This window comes from Bombina bombina, unplaced genomic scaffold (assembly GCF_027579735.1).
Source record: "Bombina bombina isolate aBomBom1 unplaced genomic scaffold, aBomBom1.pri scaffold_422, whole genome shotgun sequence".
In the NCBI taxonomy this organism is placed as follows: Eukaryota; Metazoa; Chordata; class Amphibia; order Anura; family Bombinatoridae; genus Bombina; species Bombina bombina.
The window spans coordinates 105,543-123,516 of NW_026511779.1; the positions used below are offsets into that span (position 1 = coordinate 105,543).

The window sequence follows — 17,974 nt, forward strand, 5'->3', positions numbered from 1 at the left end:
CCAGTACAACTGAATTACTGTGTCGCGAAATGATGTAGGTCTAAAAAGTGTGTCACCAACATAAAAAGTTTGGAAAGCTCTGTGCTAGAGCCTTTAATTGTTGTACTGTTGTGTCCATATAACTTTGTGTTTAGTACCTGTATAGTTAAGGTCAACTCCAAAGCATCAATGAACTACTGGGGCTAGCTGGATGGCAAGACAAGTGTAGCCACCAATAACCAGCTAGCTATCAGTATTACATTGCTGCTGCTGAGCCTACCTAAGTATGCTTTATAAAAAAGAATACCAAGAGAATAAAGTAATTTTGATAACAGAAGTAAAATGAAACGTCTCTTAAAATTGCATGCTGTATCTGAACCATGAAAGTCTCATCTTGACTTTCATACCTTTTAAGCCAGTGAGGCATTTGAACAAGAAGTTTTATTTATTAAGTACAATTGAAAGATATTTCCTTTTTTTTGTTGATCACTTTCATCCACAACTGATACAGCTGTATTAAAGGGACATTAAACACTTTGAGATGGTAATATAAAATGATAAATTGTATACATAAAACAACTCTGCAATATACTTTCATTATTTATTTGTCCTCTTTGCCTGTAATTCCATTCTGAAATTGTGAGCTTTTCAGTTCCTGTTAGAAATGGAAGTGCAGAACACTGTTAAACCCAGCACAACCATTGGCTGCACACTCTAGTGACCTATTTATAACTGACCCTAATTGGCCACAGCAGAGAAGGTAACACAAGTTACAACATGGCAGCTCCCAGTGTTTTATAGACACTAAAACTTTACACTTATTTTGTCACTTTTTAAAAAACGAATGAAACTTTAAAAAAATACATCTACATGTTACTCATGGACTAATCTTTTCTTTGAATGCATCATTCTATCTAGCATGTATTTAGTGTTTAATGTCCCTTTAAAGGGACATTTCAGCTTAAATTGAAATCCCCATGGATGCATTTCAGTTTTGAATAGAAGTATTTGTGTAATATACATGTTTTAGCAAAGATGCTTCTAATAAAAGCTATAGCTGTTTCAAAAGTATATTTAAGTATGCACCGTGCACCAGCATTTTAAAAACGGCGCTTGCTCAGAGAGCCTAAGGTGCTTATACCATCTGGTAATGACTCCATTTGTTAATTGCTGACATGATACATGCCACACTGGAGCTCTGAGCAGCTGCAGTATTTAAAATTCTGATGTGCTGAGAATATCTAGCTATGCTTCACATGCACGTGCAGAGAAAAATGCTAACATAAAACAGTGATAACTTTTACTAGAAGCATTTTTGCCAATACATGAATATTGCAAATATGTTTCTGTTCAAAAATTTCATTCATCTATGTGCATTTAAATTTTGACCAGAATGTCCCTTTAATGCTCAGCGGCTGAAAGGTCAACTCCCAAATTGGTAGGAAAACATTCAGAAGTGCAGTATCAAAACAAATAATATATTTATTTATTTTTGTCTTCTAGTCAGATTGGGGTAGCTTATGTCACAGCTACAAGCACTGCCTTGGCCACAGCAGTAGGACTGAACCTTTATACCAAGGTATGGAAAACCCGATTTCATCTTCTGTACGTGGAGAATTCTGTACTCAGCCCTTTTAACCAATGTTCAACATACCTCTAGGCATTCATTTGTTTGTTACTTATTTGAACCAACAAGGAATTCATTCAGCTTTTTATACTTTTACCCATTATTCACCTTACTATACGGAATGTGATGAACAATTAGTTAACCTTTCAACTCATACAGCTTAACTTGGTGACACAATAATAGCTCGGTCACCTAGAAAGGGACATCTACAAACTAAACGTTTTTTAATCTGCAACTGTTTTACACATACAAAGTATTACACTGAGCGCTAAAATAAGATTCCAAAATGAATCCTCTATATAACATTTTCTTAGAGATTATTTCTGTTAATATTTAATTAAAGGTCTCTCTGGTAGTATATTTTATCCTGAATTTAAATGGACATTAAACTCAAAATTGAATTCCACATAAACTGTTTAATTATGCGAAATTAAATAACAATTAAATGCAAATTAATCATTTTTATTTTGTTTTATTTTACTGTAATGTAACTCTGAATACAAAAAAAACAAAATGTTTATTTAAACTGATGGTAAATCCAATCGTTAAATAAACGCTAGGATTTACCATCACTAAAAATCTAGGGGAGTTTACGTTATCAGATCTAAAAAAAGGCTGCTAAACTCACCCTTTCTGTGCCGTTGCACAGCGCTAAATACAGTGGCTCTGGCTTCCTGCGGCACATCAGTCTCCTTCAGTGCTGGCCGTTACCTGCATACTGTGCCATGATGGCCATTACCTGCATACTGTGCCCTGCTATCTGTTACCTGCATACCGTGTCCTGCTATCCATTACCTACATACTTTGCCCTGCTGGCCAGTTACCTGCATACTGTGCCCTGCTGGCCAGTTACCTGCATACTGTGCCCTGCTGGCCAGTTACCTGCATACTGTGCCCTGCTATCTGTTACCTGCATACCATGCCCTGCTGGCCATTGCCTGCATACCGTGCCCTGCTGACCATTACCTGCATACCGTGCCCTGCTGACCATTACCTGCATACCGTGCCCTGCTGGCCATTACCTGCATACCGTGCCCTGCTGGCCATTACCTGCATACCGTGCCCTGCTGGCCATTACCTGCATACCGTGCCCTGCTGGCTATTACCTGCATACCGTGCCCTGCTGGCCATTACCTGCATACCGTGCCCTGCTGGCCATTACCTGCATACCGTGCCCTGCTGGCCATTACCTGCATACCGTGCCCTGCTGACCATTACCTGCATACCGTGCCCTGCTGGCCATTACCTGCATACCGTGCCCTGCTGGCCATTACCTGCATACCGTGCCCTGCTGGCCATTACCTGCATACCGTGCCCTGCTGGCCATTACCTGCATACCGTGCCCTGCTGGCCATTACCTGCATACCGTGCCCTGCTGGCCATTACCTGCATACCGTGCCCTGCTGGCCATTACCTGCATACCGTGCCCTGCTGACCATTACCTGCATACCGTGCCCTGCTGGCTATTACCTACATACCGTGCCCTGCTGGCCATTACCTACATACTGTGCCCTGCTGACCATTACCTGCATACCGTGCCCTGCTGACCATTACCTGCATACCGTGCCCTGCTGGCCATTACCTGCATACCGTGCCCTGCTGGCCATTACCTGCATACCGTGCCCTGCTGGCCATTACCTGCATACCGTGCCCTGCTGACCATTACCTGCATACCGTGCCCTGCTGGCTATTACCTACATACCGTGCCCTGCTGGCCATTACCTGCATACCGTGCCCTGCTGACCATTACCTGCATACCGTGCCCTGCTGACCATTACCTGCATACCGTGCCCTGCTGGCCATTACCTACATACCGTGCCCTGCTGGCCATTACCTACATACTGTGCCCTGCTGGCTATTACCTACATACCGTGCCCTGCTGACCATTACCTGCATACCGTGTCCTGCTGACCATTACCTGCATACCGTGCCCTGCTGACCATTACCTGCATACCGTGCCCTGCTGACCATTACCTGCATACCGTGCCCTGCTGACCATTACCTGCATACCGTGCCCTGCTGACCATTACCTGCATACCGTGCCCTGCTAGCTATTACCTACAAACCGTGCCCTGCCGACCATTATCTGCATACCGTGCCATTACCTATCAGTAAACATTTTTAAAACAAATTAACATCCTTGTTAATTGTTGTTGTCAGTTAAAGCCAATTAAAGTGATGGTAAACTTTCCACTTTTATAATCAGATCCTGAATGTTAGTGATATTTTAGATTAACTTTAATTGATCACTTCTTAAACTTACTTCCTACCCACGTAGATAGGAGTCTCACAGGGGAAAGAATAGAGGGCTTTTTTCCCTGTCATGATTTAATGTTCGTGCAACCTAAATTATATTGGTCAGACGAGCAGATTTCTCAGCAATAAAATTAGGAAGCACATCTGGAGAATTGAACAGAAAAAGAATACTACTATACTCTACCAACACTTTAAAGAAATACTTCAAGGTGATTTGCAATGCTTTAAATACTGGGGAATCTTTAAGATACATAACAATATTAGAGGGGGGAATATAGAAATAATCCTTTTGAAAAAGGAAGCAGAAATTATTTTTAACTTCAAAGCACTACACCCTAAGGGTCTAAACAATGAACTAGATCTAAATATTCTATATTAATTCAATACATATGTCTAATATATAAATCCCCTATACCATAATACACTACATTATCTTATGGTATCACAGCATTACTATATTGAAATAAATCTTCATACTACAAGTTTCATTAACCATAGATTATTTTTTACATAATATCACAATCTATCAATTATATATACACTATTTTTACAAATAATTTTATTAGTTTTACTATTTACCTCTTTCTACACTAAATATTTGAATACTCAAGCTTTGCACAACCCTCTTTTACACTTTTCACTTTTTTGTATTCGCTACATATGTATCTTGATTTTGTACAAGAATATATGTCTTCTTTAACACTAGGGAATTCTCAAATCCTTATAATATTAGTTTGCACCTGAATAACACTTAAATAAGTCCCTGATTATATATCAACACGATATTCCCTAAAGAATCAAGTTTCTTTTTAATTACTTTAATTGTTTTATTTTTCATTTCCCAAATGTATTTTTGTTTATTTAATTTTTTATATTTACATTTTAATCATAGTTCTAATTGTGAATCCAATCTCACATCTTTTCACTATGTGTAAATGATATCTGGATCTTGTATATATGTATAGTAGCATTTTAAGTTCAATATTTTCACAAATTTCCAACTACTAAATGGACTCGCAAAGATATTCCAAGATTATCTCAGTTTCTGAAGAAAACCTCCTACTATGATTGGTATTAATTGCTTGCAAAAAATCCCACAATCACATCAAGTTTTTAAGGAAACCAATCCACTGAGTGGACAAGAATCAAATTACTAAAAATGTGCAACCAACAACAAACAGGCAAAAATAAAACTACGCAGCACTTGGACAAGATCCCAATCAATCAAAAAGCCAACACCACTGTTAAGGGTATAAAGGAACCATTAGTTCAGTTAGTGATCATCTTAATAAAGGCAGGTAATGCTGCCGAAATGCGTAGATTTGATCACTAACTCACCACAGGCATATTTGCTACAGGAGCTGGACAGGTGCAAGTTATACTTTGTATTCGACGAGTATTAACTTTATGCTTAAATACCCTAGCGCTTCTGAATATAGCACACATATGCTTCTCTTCACAGCTACATTAAGCTTTCCTTAGAAGGTTGTTAGGTTATAACAGTGAGCAGTGCAGAAGCCATAACAGTGAGCAGTGCAGAAGCCACAACAGTGAGCAGTACCGAAACCACAACAGTGAGCAGTACAGGAGCCACAACAGTGAGCAGTACAGTAGCCACAACAGTGAGCAGTGCAGAAGCCACAACAGTGAGCAGTACCGAAACCACAACAGTGAGCAGTACAGGAGCCACAACAGTGAGCAGTACAGTAGCCACAACAGTGAGCAGTGCAGAAGCCACAACAGTGAGCAGTACCGAAACCACAACAGTGAGCAGTACAGGAGCCACAACAGTGAGCAGTACAGGAGCCACAACAGTGAGCAGTACAGAAGCCACAACAGTGAGCAGTACAGAAGCCACAACAGTGAGCAGTACAGAAGCCACAACAGTGAGCAGTACAGAAGCCACAACAGTGAGCAGTACAGGAGCCACAACAGTGAGCAGTACAGGAGCCACAACAGTGAGCAGTACAGGAGCCACAACAGTGAGCAGTACAGGAGCCACAACAGTGAGCAGTACAGGAGCCACAACAGTGAGCAGTACAGGAGCCACAACAGTGAGCAGTACAGGAGCCACAACAGTGAGCAGTACAGGAGCCACAACAGTGAGCAGTACAGAAGCCACAACAGTGAGCAGTAAAGAAGCCACAACAGTGAGCAGTACAAGAGCCACAACCGTGAGCAGTACAGGAGCCACAACCGTGAGCAGTACAGGAGACACAACCGTGAGCAGTACAGGAGCCACAACAGTGAGCAGTACCGAAGCCACAACAGTGAGCAGTACCGGAGCCACAACAGTGAGCAGTACCGGAGCCACAACAGTGAGCAGTACCGGAGCCACAACAGTGAGCAGTACCGGAGCCACAACAGTGAGCAGTACCGGAGCCACAACAGTGAGCAGTACCGGAGCCACAACAGTGAGCAGTACAGGAGCCACAACAGTGAGCAGTACAGGAGCCACAACAGTGAGGAGTACAGGAGCCACATATCCACTAAATAGCTGAAATTACCTGCGAGAGGACTTTACTGCGAGTGTACTTCACTAAACAGAATATAGAGAATAACCGCTCTCACACATCAGATACACTGTATCTAACAAAACCACTCTGAAAGAAAAGAACCTCCCGTAATTGAGCGATCTGGATTGGACATCTAGTAGTCACATGACTAAGAAGTCTCTGCCTTTACAGAAGTACGGTTGCTCACGATCAACAAGGTACGTCATAGCTATGCATAGTAAAAACTATATTAATGGGTTATGGTTTCAAAGAACAGAACTAGCTATTTCATATACAAAAATAAGAAGCAATTACTCATATATTTTGTACTCTTTGGCAGTTATAACATTTCACTAGTAACACATTAAGGGAAAAAACAATTTTACAGTCCCTTTAAGTGTAAGTACACTTTTGTCTAAATTTAGCAGTAACTGTAGCATTTTATTTGATATGCAATGAACTGTGAATACGCACATTTTCTTGGCAGAATTATGAAATGCTAAAATAATATTAAAATATTATCCTAATTAAAATTACTGTTCACCAATAGAGGTCTGGGAGTTGTCCTTGTCAGCAAATTAGTACTCTATCCCAAGTAGTGATTTGTGTAGGAGAGTGATCCTCATTTACATATCATAAAAATGATGGTTCTTGATGTTAGTTTTTAGTTATAAATTAATCACTTATCTGTGTTAAAACTCTGGTACTACTCCATTCCAACAATGCTGCCCACTATGCCTTCCCCTGCCCTTGAAAACTGCTCATACTGTATATCTCCTGAGTTTTCCACTGCCCTTGAGGAGCCTGGTCAAATAAATTATATCTGAATTGGTTCTGTGTTGGCTATAAATGTTAACACAGGTAAGTGATTATAATAGTCAATGTTTTATTATTATTATTTTTATCTAACACTTCAAATACCCACAGCTTTTTTATTTAATATGTTATATTCAATGCATTAAACTGTGTTAGTTCAAACCTTTATAATTTCATCATTACCTCCTAAAGGAAAATGACATCCATCAGGTAAATCGTATGTAAATAATGGTGAACATTTCTACCTAGAAACTGTACCATTTTAATTTTTATTGACTATAAACAATTCTTTATCCATTCTTTTCAGAAAGCGCCTCCTTTAGTAGCCCGCTGGGTTCCCTTTGCTGCGGTTGCGGCTGCTAATTGTGTGAACATTCCTATGATGAGACAGCAGTAAGTGTGGTATTTACTCCTCATAACATGACTGTGTCATTAAAGCATAGGTTAAAATAAAAATGAAGACCAGACTCTTTTTCTCTTTTTAAGTCTGTTCAGTCCACGAGTCATCCATTACTTATGGGATATATTCTCCTTCCCAACAGGAAGTTGCAAGAGGATCACCCAAGCAGAGCTGCTATATAGCTCCTCCCCTCACATGTCATATCCAGTCATTCTCTTGCAACCCTCATTAAAGAAGGAGGTCGCGGGAGGAGTTGGAGTTTTTACTTAATTATTCTTCAATCAAAAGTTTGTTATTTTAAATGGCACCGGAGTGTGCTGTTTTTCTATCTCAGGCAGTATTTGGAAGAAGAAACTGCCTGCGTTTTTCTATGATCTTAGCAGGCATAACTAAGATCCACTGGCTGTTCTCGACATTCTGAGGAGTGGGGTAACTTCAGAACATGGGAATAGCATGCGGGGTCCTCCGCAAATGAGGTATGTGCAGTACAATATTTTCTGGGAATGGAATTGACTAAGAAAACACTGCTGTTACCCATATGATGTAAGTACAGCCTTTAATGCAGTAGTAGTGACTGGTATCAGGCTGATAAATGTATGCACAGTAGAGTTATTTTCTAGGGACTAGAATTTGACTGAGAAAATACTGTTAATACTGAAATAATGCTTAAGCCTTATCTGCAGTGGAAGCGACTGGTAGCAGGCTTAGTGATAACTTTGCATGACATTAAAAGAAGTTTGTTTTTAAAAAAACGTTTACTGGCATGTTATTCGTTTTTGTGAGGTACTTTGGTGATAAATCCTTTTGGGCATAAATTTTTTCTTTTTTTCCACATGGCTAACGTATATTTCTGCATAGAAACCGTTATATCAGGTCTCCCACTGTTGTAAATGAGCGGGAGGGGCCTTTTTTTAGCGCCTTGTTGCGCAGTTAAAATTCTAGCACAGTCTTCCTGCTTCTTCCTCCTTGTTCCAGGACGTCTCTAGAGAGCTCAGGGGTCTTCAAAATTCGTTTTTTGAGGGAGGTAATCAGTCACAGCAGACCTGTGACAGTGTGTTAGACTGTGATAAAAACGTTTAATATTAATTTGATATCCGTTTTTTTGGGTACTGAGGGGTTAATCATCCTTTTGCTAATGGGTGCAATCCTCTGCTAATTAATACATTTAAAGAATTGTTGACTATAACTGAATTAGTTCTTTGTTATTCAACTGTGTTTTTTTTTTTTTTTTAAAAGCGCTGCAGCGTTTTTTATATTGCTTGTGAACTTATTGAAAGTAATTTCCAAGCTTGCTAGCTTCATTGCTAGTCTGTTTAAACATGTCTGATACAGAGGAATCTGCTTGTTCATTATGTTTAAAAGCCGATGTGGAGCCCAATAGAAATATGTGTACCAATTGTATTGATATTACTTTGAATAAAAGTCAATCTCTACCGATAAAGAAATTATCACCAGACAACGAGGGGGAAGTTATACCGTCTAACTCTCCTCACGTGTCAGTACCTTCGTCTCCCGCCCTGGAGGTGCGTGAGATTGAGGCGCCAAGTACATCAAGGCCCTTACAAATCACTTTACATGATATGGCTAATGTTATGAAAGAAGTATTATACAATATGCCCGAGTTAAGAGGCAAGCGCGACAGTTCTGGGTTAAGGACAGAGCGCGCCGATGACACAAGAGCCATGTCTGATACTGCATCACAATTTGCAGAACATGAGGACGGAGAGCTTCATTCTGTGGGTGACGGTTCTGATTCGGGGAGACCGGATTCAGAAATTTCAAATTTTAAATTTAAGCTTGAGAACCTCCGCGTGTTGCTAGGGGAGGTGCTAGCGGCTCTGAATGATTGTGACACGGTGGCAATCCCAGAGAAATTATGTAGGCTGGATAAATACTATGCGGTACCGGTGTGTTACTGACGTTTTTCCTATACCAAAGAGGCTTACAGAGATTATTAGTAAGGAGTGGGATAGACCCGGTGTGCCTTTTTCCCCTCCTCCGATATTTAGAAAAATGTTCCCTATAGACGCCACCACGCGAGACTTATGGCAGACGGTCCCTAAGGTGGAGGGAGCAGTTTCTACTTTAGCCAAGCGTAGCACTATCCCGGTGGAGGATAGCTGTGCTTTCTCAGATCCAATGGATAAAAAATTAGAGGGTTATCTTAAGAAAATGTTTGTTCAACAAGGTTTTATATTACAGCCTCTTGCATGCATTGCACCTGTCACTGCTGCAGCGGCATTCTGGTTTGAGTCTCTGGAAGAGGCGATTCGCACAGCACCATTGGATGAGTCTTTGAGCAAGATTAGAACCCTTAAGCTGGCTAATGCGTTTGTTTCAGATGCCGTAGTGCATTTAACCAAACTTACGGCTAAGAATTCCGGATTCGCCATACAGGCGCGCAGAGCGCTATGGCTTAAATCCTGGTCAGCAGATGTAACTTCTAAGTCTAAACTACTAAACATTCCTTTCAAAGGGCAGACCTTATTCGGGCCCGGCTTGAAGGAAATTATTGCTGACATTACTGGAGGTAAGGGCCACACCCTTCCTCAGGACAGGGCCAAATCAAAGGCCAAACAGTCTAATTTTCGTGCCTTTCGTAATTTCAAGGCAGGAGCAGCATCAACTTCCTCCGCTCCAAAACAGGAAGGAACTACTGCTCGTTACAGACAGGGTTGGAAAGGCAACCAGTCATGGAACAAGGGCAAGCAGGCCAGAAAGCCCACTTCCGCCCCTAGGACAGCATGAAGACAGGGCCCCCTTTCCGGAGACGGATCTAGTGGGGGGCAGACTTTCTCTCTTCGCCCAGGCTTGGGCAAGAGATGTACAGGATCCCTGGACGTTGGAGATTATATCTCAGGGATACCTTCTGGATTTCAAAACTTCTCCTCCACAAGGGAGGTTTCATCTGTCAAGGTTATCAACAAACCTACTAAAGAAAGAGGCATTTCTACAATGTGTACAAGACCTCTTAGTGATGGGAGTGATCCACCCAGTTCTGCGGACGGAACAGGGGCAAGGGTTTTATTCAAATCTGTTTGTGGTTCCCAAGAAAGAGGGAACCTTCAGACCAATCTTAGATTTAAAAATCTTAAACAAATTCCTAAGGGTTCCATCGTTCAAGATGGAAACCATTCGGACCATCCTACCCATGATCCAAGAGGGTCAATATATGACCACAGTGGATTTAAAGGAGGCCTACCTTCACATACCGATTCACAAAGATCATTATCGGTACCTAAGGTTTGCCTTTCTAGACAGGCATTACCAGTTTGTAGCGCTTCCCTTCAGGTTAGCTACGGCCCCGAGAATTTTTACAAAGGTTCTGGGCTCTCTTCTGGCGGTACTAAGACCACGAGGCATAGCGGTGGCTCCGTACCTAGACGACATTCTGATACAAGCGTCAAGTTTTCAAAATGCAAAGTCTCATACAGAGATAGTTCTAGCATTTCTGAGGTCGCATGGGTGGAAAGTGAACATGGAAAAGAGTTCTCTGTTACCACTCACAAGGGTCCCTTTTCTCAATGCTTGCCGTGTCCTTTACTCCATTCCAAGCCCATCAGTAGCTCAGTGCATGGAAGTAATCGGCTTAATGGTCGCGGCAATGGACATAGTGCCATTTGCGCGCCTACATCTCAGACCGCTGCAACTATGCATGCTAAGTCAATGGAACGGGGATTACTCAGATCTGTCCCCTTTGCTAAATCTGGACCAGGAGACCAGAGATTCTCTTCTCTGGTGGTTGTCACGGGTTCATCTGTCCAAAGGAATGACTTTTCGCAGACCAGATTGGACGATTGTAACAACAGATGCCAGCCTACTAGGCTGGGGAGCAGTCTGGCACTCCCTGAAGGCTCAGGGATCGTGGACTTAGGAGGAGAAACTCCTCCCAATAAACATTCTAGAATTAAGAGCAATATTCAATGCTCTTCTAGCTTGGCCTCAGTTAGCAACACTGAGGTTCATCAGATTTCAGTCGGACAACATCACGACTGTGGCTTACATCAATCATCAAGGGGGAACCAGGAGTTCCCTAGCGATGTTGGAAGTCTCGAAGATATTTCGCTGGGCAGAGTCTCACTCTTGCCACCTGTCAGCGATCTACATCCCAGGCGTGGAGAACTGGGAGGCGGATTTTCTAAGTCGCCAGACTTTTCATCCGGGGGAGTGGGAACTTCACCCGGAGGTATTTGCTCAACTGATTCATCGTTGGGGCAAACCGGATCTGGATTTCATGGCATCTCGCCAGAACGCCAAGCTTCCTTGTTACGGATCCAGGTCCAGGGACCCGGGAGCGGTGCTGGTAGATGCACTAGCAGCCCCTTGGGTTTTCAACATAGCTTATGTGTTTCCACCTTTTCCGTTGCTACCTCGACTGATTGCCAGGATCAAACAGGAGAGAGCATCGGTGATTCTGATAGCGCCTGCGTGGCCATGCAGGACCTGGTATGCAGACCTAGTGGACATGTCGTCCTGTCCACCATGGTCTCTACCCCTGAGGCAGGACCTTCTAACTCAGGGTCCTTTCAACCATCCAAACCTAATTTCTCTGAGGCTGACTGCTTGGAAATTGAACGCTTGATTCTATCAAAGCGTGGGTTTTCGGAATCGGTTATTGATACATTAATACAGGCTCGGAAACCTGTTACCAGAAAAATTTACCACAAGATATGGCGTAAATATTTATATTGGTGTGAATCCAAGAGTTACTCATGGAGTAAGGTTAGGATTCCTAGGATATTGTCTTTTCTACAAGAGGGTTTAGAAAAGGGCTTATCCGCTAGTTCACTAAAGGGACAGATTTCTGCTCTGTCTATTCTTTTACACAAGCGTCTGGCAGAGAATCCAGACGTCCAGGCTTTTTGTCAGGCTTTGGCTAGGATTAAGCCTGTGTTTAAAGCTGTTGCTCCTCCGTGGAGCTTAAACTTGGTTCTTAAAGTTCTTCAGGGTGTTCCGTATGAACCCGTTCATTCCATTGATATTAAGCTTTTATCTTGGAAAGTTCTGTTTTTGATGGCTATTTCCTCGGCTCGAAGAGTCTCTGAGTTATCTGCCTTCCATTGTGATTCTCCTTATCTGACATTTCATTCAGACAAGGTAGTCCTGCGTACTAAACCTGGGTTTTTACCTAAGGTTGTTTCTAACAAGAATATCAATCAAGAGATTGTTGTTCCATCCTTATGTCCTAATCCTTATTCAAAGAAGGAACGTCTTTTGCATAATCTAGACGTGGTCCGTGCCCTGAAGTTCTACTTACAGGCAACTAAAGATTTTTGACAAACTTCTTCTCTGTTTGTCGTCTACTCTGGACAGAGGAGAGGTCAAAAGGCTTCGGCTACCTCTCTCTCTTTTTGGCTTCGTAGCATAATACGCTTAGCCTATGAGACTGTTGGACAGCAGCCTCCTGAAAGAATTACAGCTCATTCCACTAGAGCTGTGGCTTCCACCTGGGCTTTTAAGAATGAGGCCTCTGTTGAACAGATTTGCAAGGCTGCAACTTGGTCTTCCCTTCATACTTTTTCCAAATTTTACAAATTTGACACTTTTGCTTCTTCGGAGGCTGTTTTTGGGAGAAAGGTTCTACAGACAGTGGTTCCTTCTGTTTAATGTTCCTGCCTTGTCCCTCCCATCATCCGTGTACTTTAGCTTTGGTATTGGTATCCCATAAGTAATGGATGACCCGTGGACTGAACACACTTAACAAGAGAAAACATAATTTATGCTTACCTGATAAATTTATTTCTCTTGTAGTGTGTTCAGTCCACGGCCCGCCCTGTCTATTTGAGGCAGGTTCTAAATTTTAAATTATAACTCCAGTCACCACTGCACCCTATAGTTTCTCCTTTCTCGTCTTGTTTCGGTCGAATGACTGGATATGACATGTGAGGGGAGGAGCTATATAGCAGCTCTGCTTGGGTGATCCTCTTGCAATTTCCTGTTGGGAAGGAGAATATATCCCATAAGTAATGGATGACCCGTGGACTGAACACACTACAAGAGAAATACATTTATCAGGTAAGCATAAATTGTTTTGTTTTTTTTGTTTTTTTTTTTAAGCATATTACTTCCTTGTTTGTTTAAACCCGGGGCTGTAAGGCTTAGTGCAGAGACTAGGGGTTCCTCGGGGGCAGACCTAGGGTGATCCATGGACATAGCCGGGTGGTCTGTAGGCAGTTAGACATTTCTGGAAAGGTTTTAGATGGTCCCCTGTTTCACTTTGAAACCTGAACATAGCTATGGTAATGAGGGACAGCTGGACAAAGCGTTCAAGTCAGGACCATCATGTAAAATTAGAGTACAAAGGGGGAAGGCAGAGTATCTGTTACCAGGAGACCAATTTATTGTCTTAAATAAAGTAAGATAAATCTAAATATATCAGGATTCTGATTACCTGCCACCGATATAGAGCAAGAAAACGGACACAACACAGATCAGAGCAAACTATATACAATTGTATAATCTGTTACAAATACTTTGTTAGTTCCATCATGTAAAATGCAATATTGCATATAGTATCCAAGACTGAAGGTGGATTCAGGACAGTTGTTGGTCAGGGGAAGGTTGAGATGAGCTTAAGACATGGCTGGGTAGCCCCCAATTTCACTTGTGGGTAGGGAGGGCTATGGGAAGCGAAACAGAATACCGTTCCCAAACTTGGACCATGTTGCAAAATGCAGGCTCTGAAAGTAGGATCTGGAGAAGACACTCGAAATAGCGTGTCACACTCTCTAAAAATGTGATTCAGCAAACTTGTATATTGTAATTTGGTTAATGCTTCAAACTTAAAGAACCTTCTCCCTGAGAAATGTTAGCTTGGGCTACTTTACTGACTTTTTTATTTTATTTTTTTAAATACTTCAGCATCTGTATCCAGCATATATGCAAAAAAACACTTCACTGTAAACATAAAACATATGTGCTTTTCAGCTTGCTTTAACAAATGTTATTAATCAGTTGAAAGGGACTTAGTACTCAATACTGAAATGTCTGTATAACCATTTTCACAGTATAAAATGACTCAGTCTCAGCTATAGCTTTACTTTACTAGGGGCATATGTATATAAGCCCTCTGCACCCTCATTCAAAAACTCCTCCAGTGGCGCCAAGTATGCATTGGTAATGACTCAGTGTGTGTTATCGCAAATGCGGTGCATGGCACAGCCAGCTGTTTGAGGTCGAATGTGTGTGGTCAGGGAATATGTACATATGCTCTCTGCACAGTAGCACCTGCCTCTAAACCAGTAATTAACATTTACTAGAAACATTTTTGTAAATACAAGTGTATTGCTAAAATGCATTTATTCAGAACTGGAATGCACTTACTTGACTATTATGTCCCTTTAAGTATAAATTCCTTCATCTATACTTTGTCCAGAACAGATGGTTTATTTTGCAAAAAAACTTTTCTATGAAAGAAAATCAGAAAGTAACCCCCACACATAACTGTAGTACTGAATGCACAATACACTGATTCATTAGGTATCAAATGCAATACTATCTAAACACTGTATATTTTTGGTGGCTTTACTGACATCATATTTTTTGTGTTTTGATTAGGGAAATACTTAATGGAATCGCAGTCACTGACGAAAATGACAATAAATTGGGATACTCAAGGGTAAGACTATAAATCTTCCTCAGGATTTTATAGCAAGTTGTAAACAGAAGTTTAGCAGTTTTAGTGTAGAGCATGCAGTTTTAAATAACTTTCCAATTTACTTCTATTATGTAATTTGCTTTGTTCTCTTGGTATCCTTTGTTAAAAAGTAAAGCTAGGTTAACTGATAGGAATTTAGGAGTGTGCACGTGTCTATGGCAGTCATGTGTACAACTATGTATAGCATTGCTATGAACATTGTTACAAACACTGCTGCCAGATGGCTAAAGACACAAGCACTGTTCTGAGCACACTTGGGATTACTCTTTAATAAAGGACACCAAGAGAACTAAGCAAAATTGATCATATATGTAAATTGGAAAATTTAGTTGATATCATGAAAATCTGGCCTGTTAAGGGGCCTTGAAGTTTGGAGTTGAGAAACATTGATCCACTGGATAGTAGGGACCTCTAATTACTTCACATTAGAAGATTAAAAACAAAGGCAATATAAGTCACTAGAAGCTGTGTATCAGTATGGCAGACATAGTTTCTAGAGTTGCGTTAGACCCACGATCAGCCCTCCCTATGACGTGCTACAGGAATATCCAACATACATTTCTCCACAGTGAGCAGCCATTTTAAGGACAGTTCTTTCCTATTTAAGTGTTTTCTACCAAAATCGACCCACAACCCCTCTGTTCCTGACTAAGGGCTAGATTACAAGTGGAGCGCTAAATAACGCTCCACTTTATAATACCAGCGCACGCTAATGTGTGCTGGTATTACAAGTTAAGCACAATGCGAGTGCAACCAAGAGTTTGCATTGCTAGGAAGCATTGGGCTCATGAGAGCGCGCTTCCATAGACTCCAATGGGAGCCTCGTTCTGATGCCATCAAAGGCGACTCAGAACCTAAACGAAGGGGGTATTTTTAAATATATATGTATATGATTATATATATATATATATTTATGTGTATATATACACATATTAACACATAATATTTATGTATATAAGCATATACATATATATTTACTGGGAACATACAGTTCCCATAGACCAATGTAAAGGCACTTTTCAGTGCCGTTTTTTTTTTTTTCTAACACACCATACCCGTCAACTTTAAAGCCCCAAAAGTGCCTTCATTTTTTTTTTTTTAATAAAAAACTATAATTCCCTTTATTTTGAGGGCGTTTGGGGCACTTTTAGAAAATTAACCAGAGATCTAATAGGCAATATTACTGTTCTGTGAGTGTGCACAGCTTATGTCACAGGCTGTGAGAATACCTGAGCTCCAAAATGTCAGCCCCCAGTACAACAAGCGGAGCTTCATATATTAAAACAGGAGAACTGATTTGTAAAGAGCAGCAGGAACAGGATGAAATGCAATAACATAGTGAGTAGTTACTATTTGTTTGTAGTTGTGCACAGCAGTTTAATGCCCCTTTAAGCAAAAGACAAAAGGACGCCTTTATCTATTAAGGCAAAGGTACTGTATTGCCACAACATAATATTGAAAACACAAATGTATTTTACAAAAAGAATATTTAAACCTATTTTTACATTTTAGCAGAGCTGAGTGCACACACACAGACCACAGAGCATACTTACCAATCATCATCTGTGTCAGCTCCTAGATCAGCACTGCATGCATGTGGTGCGAATATTGGTGTGTTTTTTAAAAATAAAAAGAAGACTTTTAGAAGACTAAAATAGAATTTGTTTAGTATCACTTTGTTGCTGAATGGTAACTGATATATATATTCTGGGGTGAGTGACACAACTTGGCTGGTGGGTGCAGTAGGGGCAGGCAGTTACAGGGATTAACTCCTTAACGACCAGCGCCATACGGCGCTGGTCATTAAGCCCTTAAAGACCAGCGTCGTACCCTGTACGACGCTGCTGTCCTGGGCCTCTCTCTGCTGCGAGTGTGGCAGTGCAGAAATAGAAGGGCAGAGGTACTGATGCAGAGAGGGCCACTCTGTGGCCCTTTCTTCGTCGGGCAGCGGTGGTGCCGATCATTGGTGGTGTGGGAGGGTAAGGAGGGAGGCCGGTGAGCGGCACATCGCTGGAAGGGGACAGGAGGTGGGCAGGAGGGGCGGGACCGCTATGCTACAGAAAAAGAACCCTCAGAGTGGCAGGGTATGGGAAAGGAGGGGGTAGGAGTGGAGGTGGGATTAGAGGGTGGGAAATTGATTTGGGAGGGGGGTAAATGAGGTGGGGGCAGCTACACTACAATAAAAATGTGTGTTTTCTTTCTTGTAAGTGGCAAGAGTCCATGAGCTACTGACAAATGGGATATACATTCCCACCAGGAGGGGGCAAAGTTTCCCATACCTCAAAATGCCTATAAATACACCTCCCACCACACTCATACCTTAGTTTTACAAACTTTGCCTCCTATGGAGGTGGTGAAGCAAGTTGTGCTTGATTTCTTCTGTGATAGGCGCTTCTAAGCATTCTGAAGCCCAATTCCTCTCAGAGTACAGTGTTTGTCAGAGGGATGTGAAGGGAGTATTGCCTGATGATTTTATGGTTTCACCCATGGGAAATCTATTCAAAGGCTCTCTGTAATCAGTCGCAGGGATTCGTCCCCTGCCTCCCTTCTCAGATCGATGTTATATTCTTATACCATTACCTCTGCTGATATTTTTCAGTACTGGTTTGGCTGTCTGCTATTTGTGGATGGGTGTCTTCTGGTTAGTATGTATCATCTTCTTTTAAGACACACTCAGCTATGTTTGGCACTTTATCTTATATTGTAAAGTTTTAAATATATGTGTCTGCTTATATTTGCCATGA

General features: G+C 41.4%; 1 protein-coding gene across 2 annotated transcripts in view; it reads left to right on the forward strand.

Moving 5' to 3' along the window:
- Positions 1 to 17,974, forward strand: part of SFXN2 (sideroflexin 2) — a 148,402-nt gene that overhangs the window by 95,157 nt on the left and 35,271 nt on the right. For both annotated transcript variants that reach the window (XM_053696711.1, XM_053696710.1), the window contains exons 5-7: positions 1,483 to 1,558; positions 7,481 to 7,566; positions 15,131 to 15,191. In XM_053696711.1, the coding sequence (XP_053552686.1) occupies positions 1,483 to 1,558; positions 7,481 to 7,566; positions 15,131 to 15,191 (223 nt within the window). The remainder of the gene's footprint in view (positions 1 to 1,482; positions 1,559 to 7,480; positions 7,567 to 15,130; positions 15,192 to 17,974) is intronic.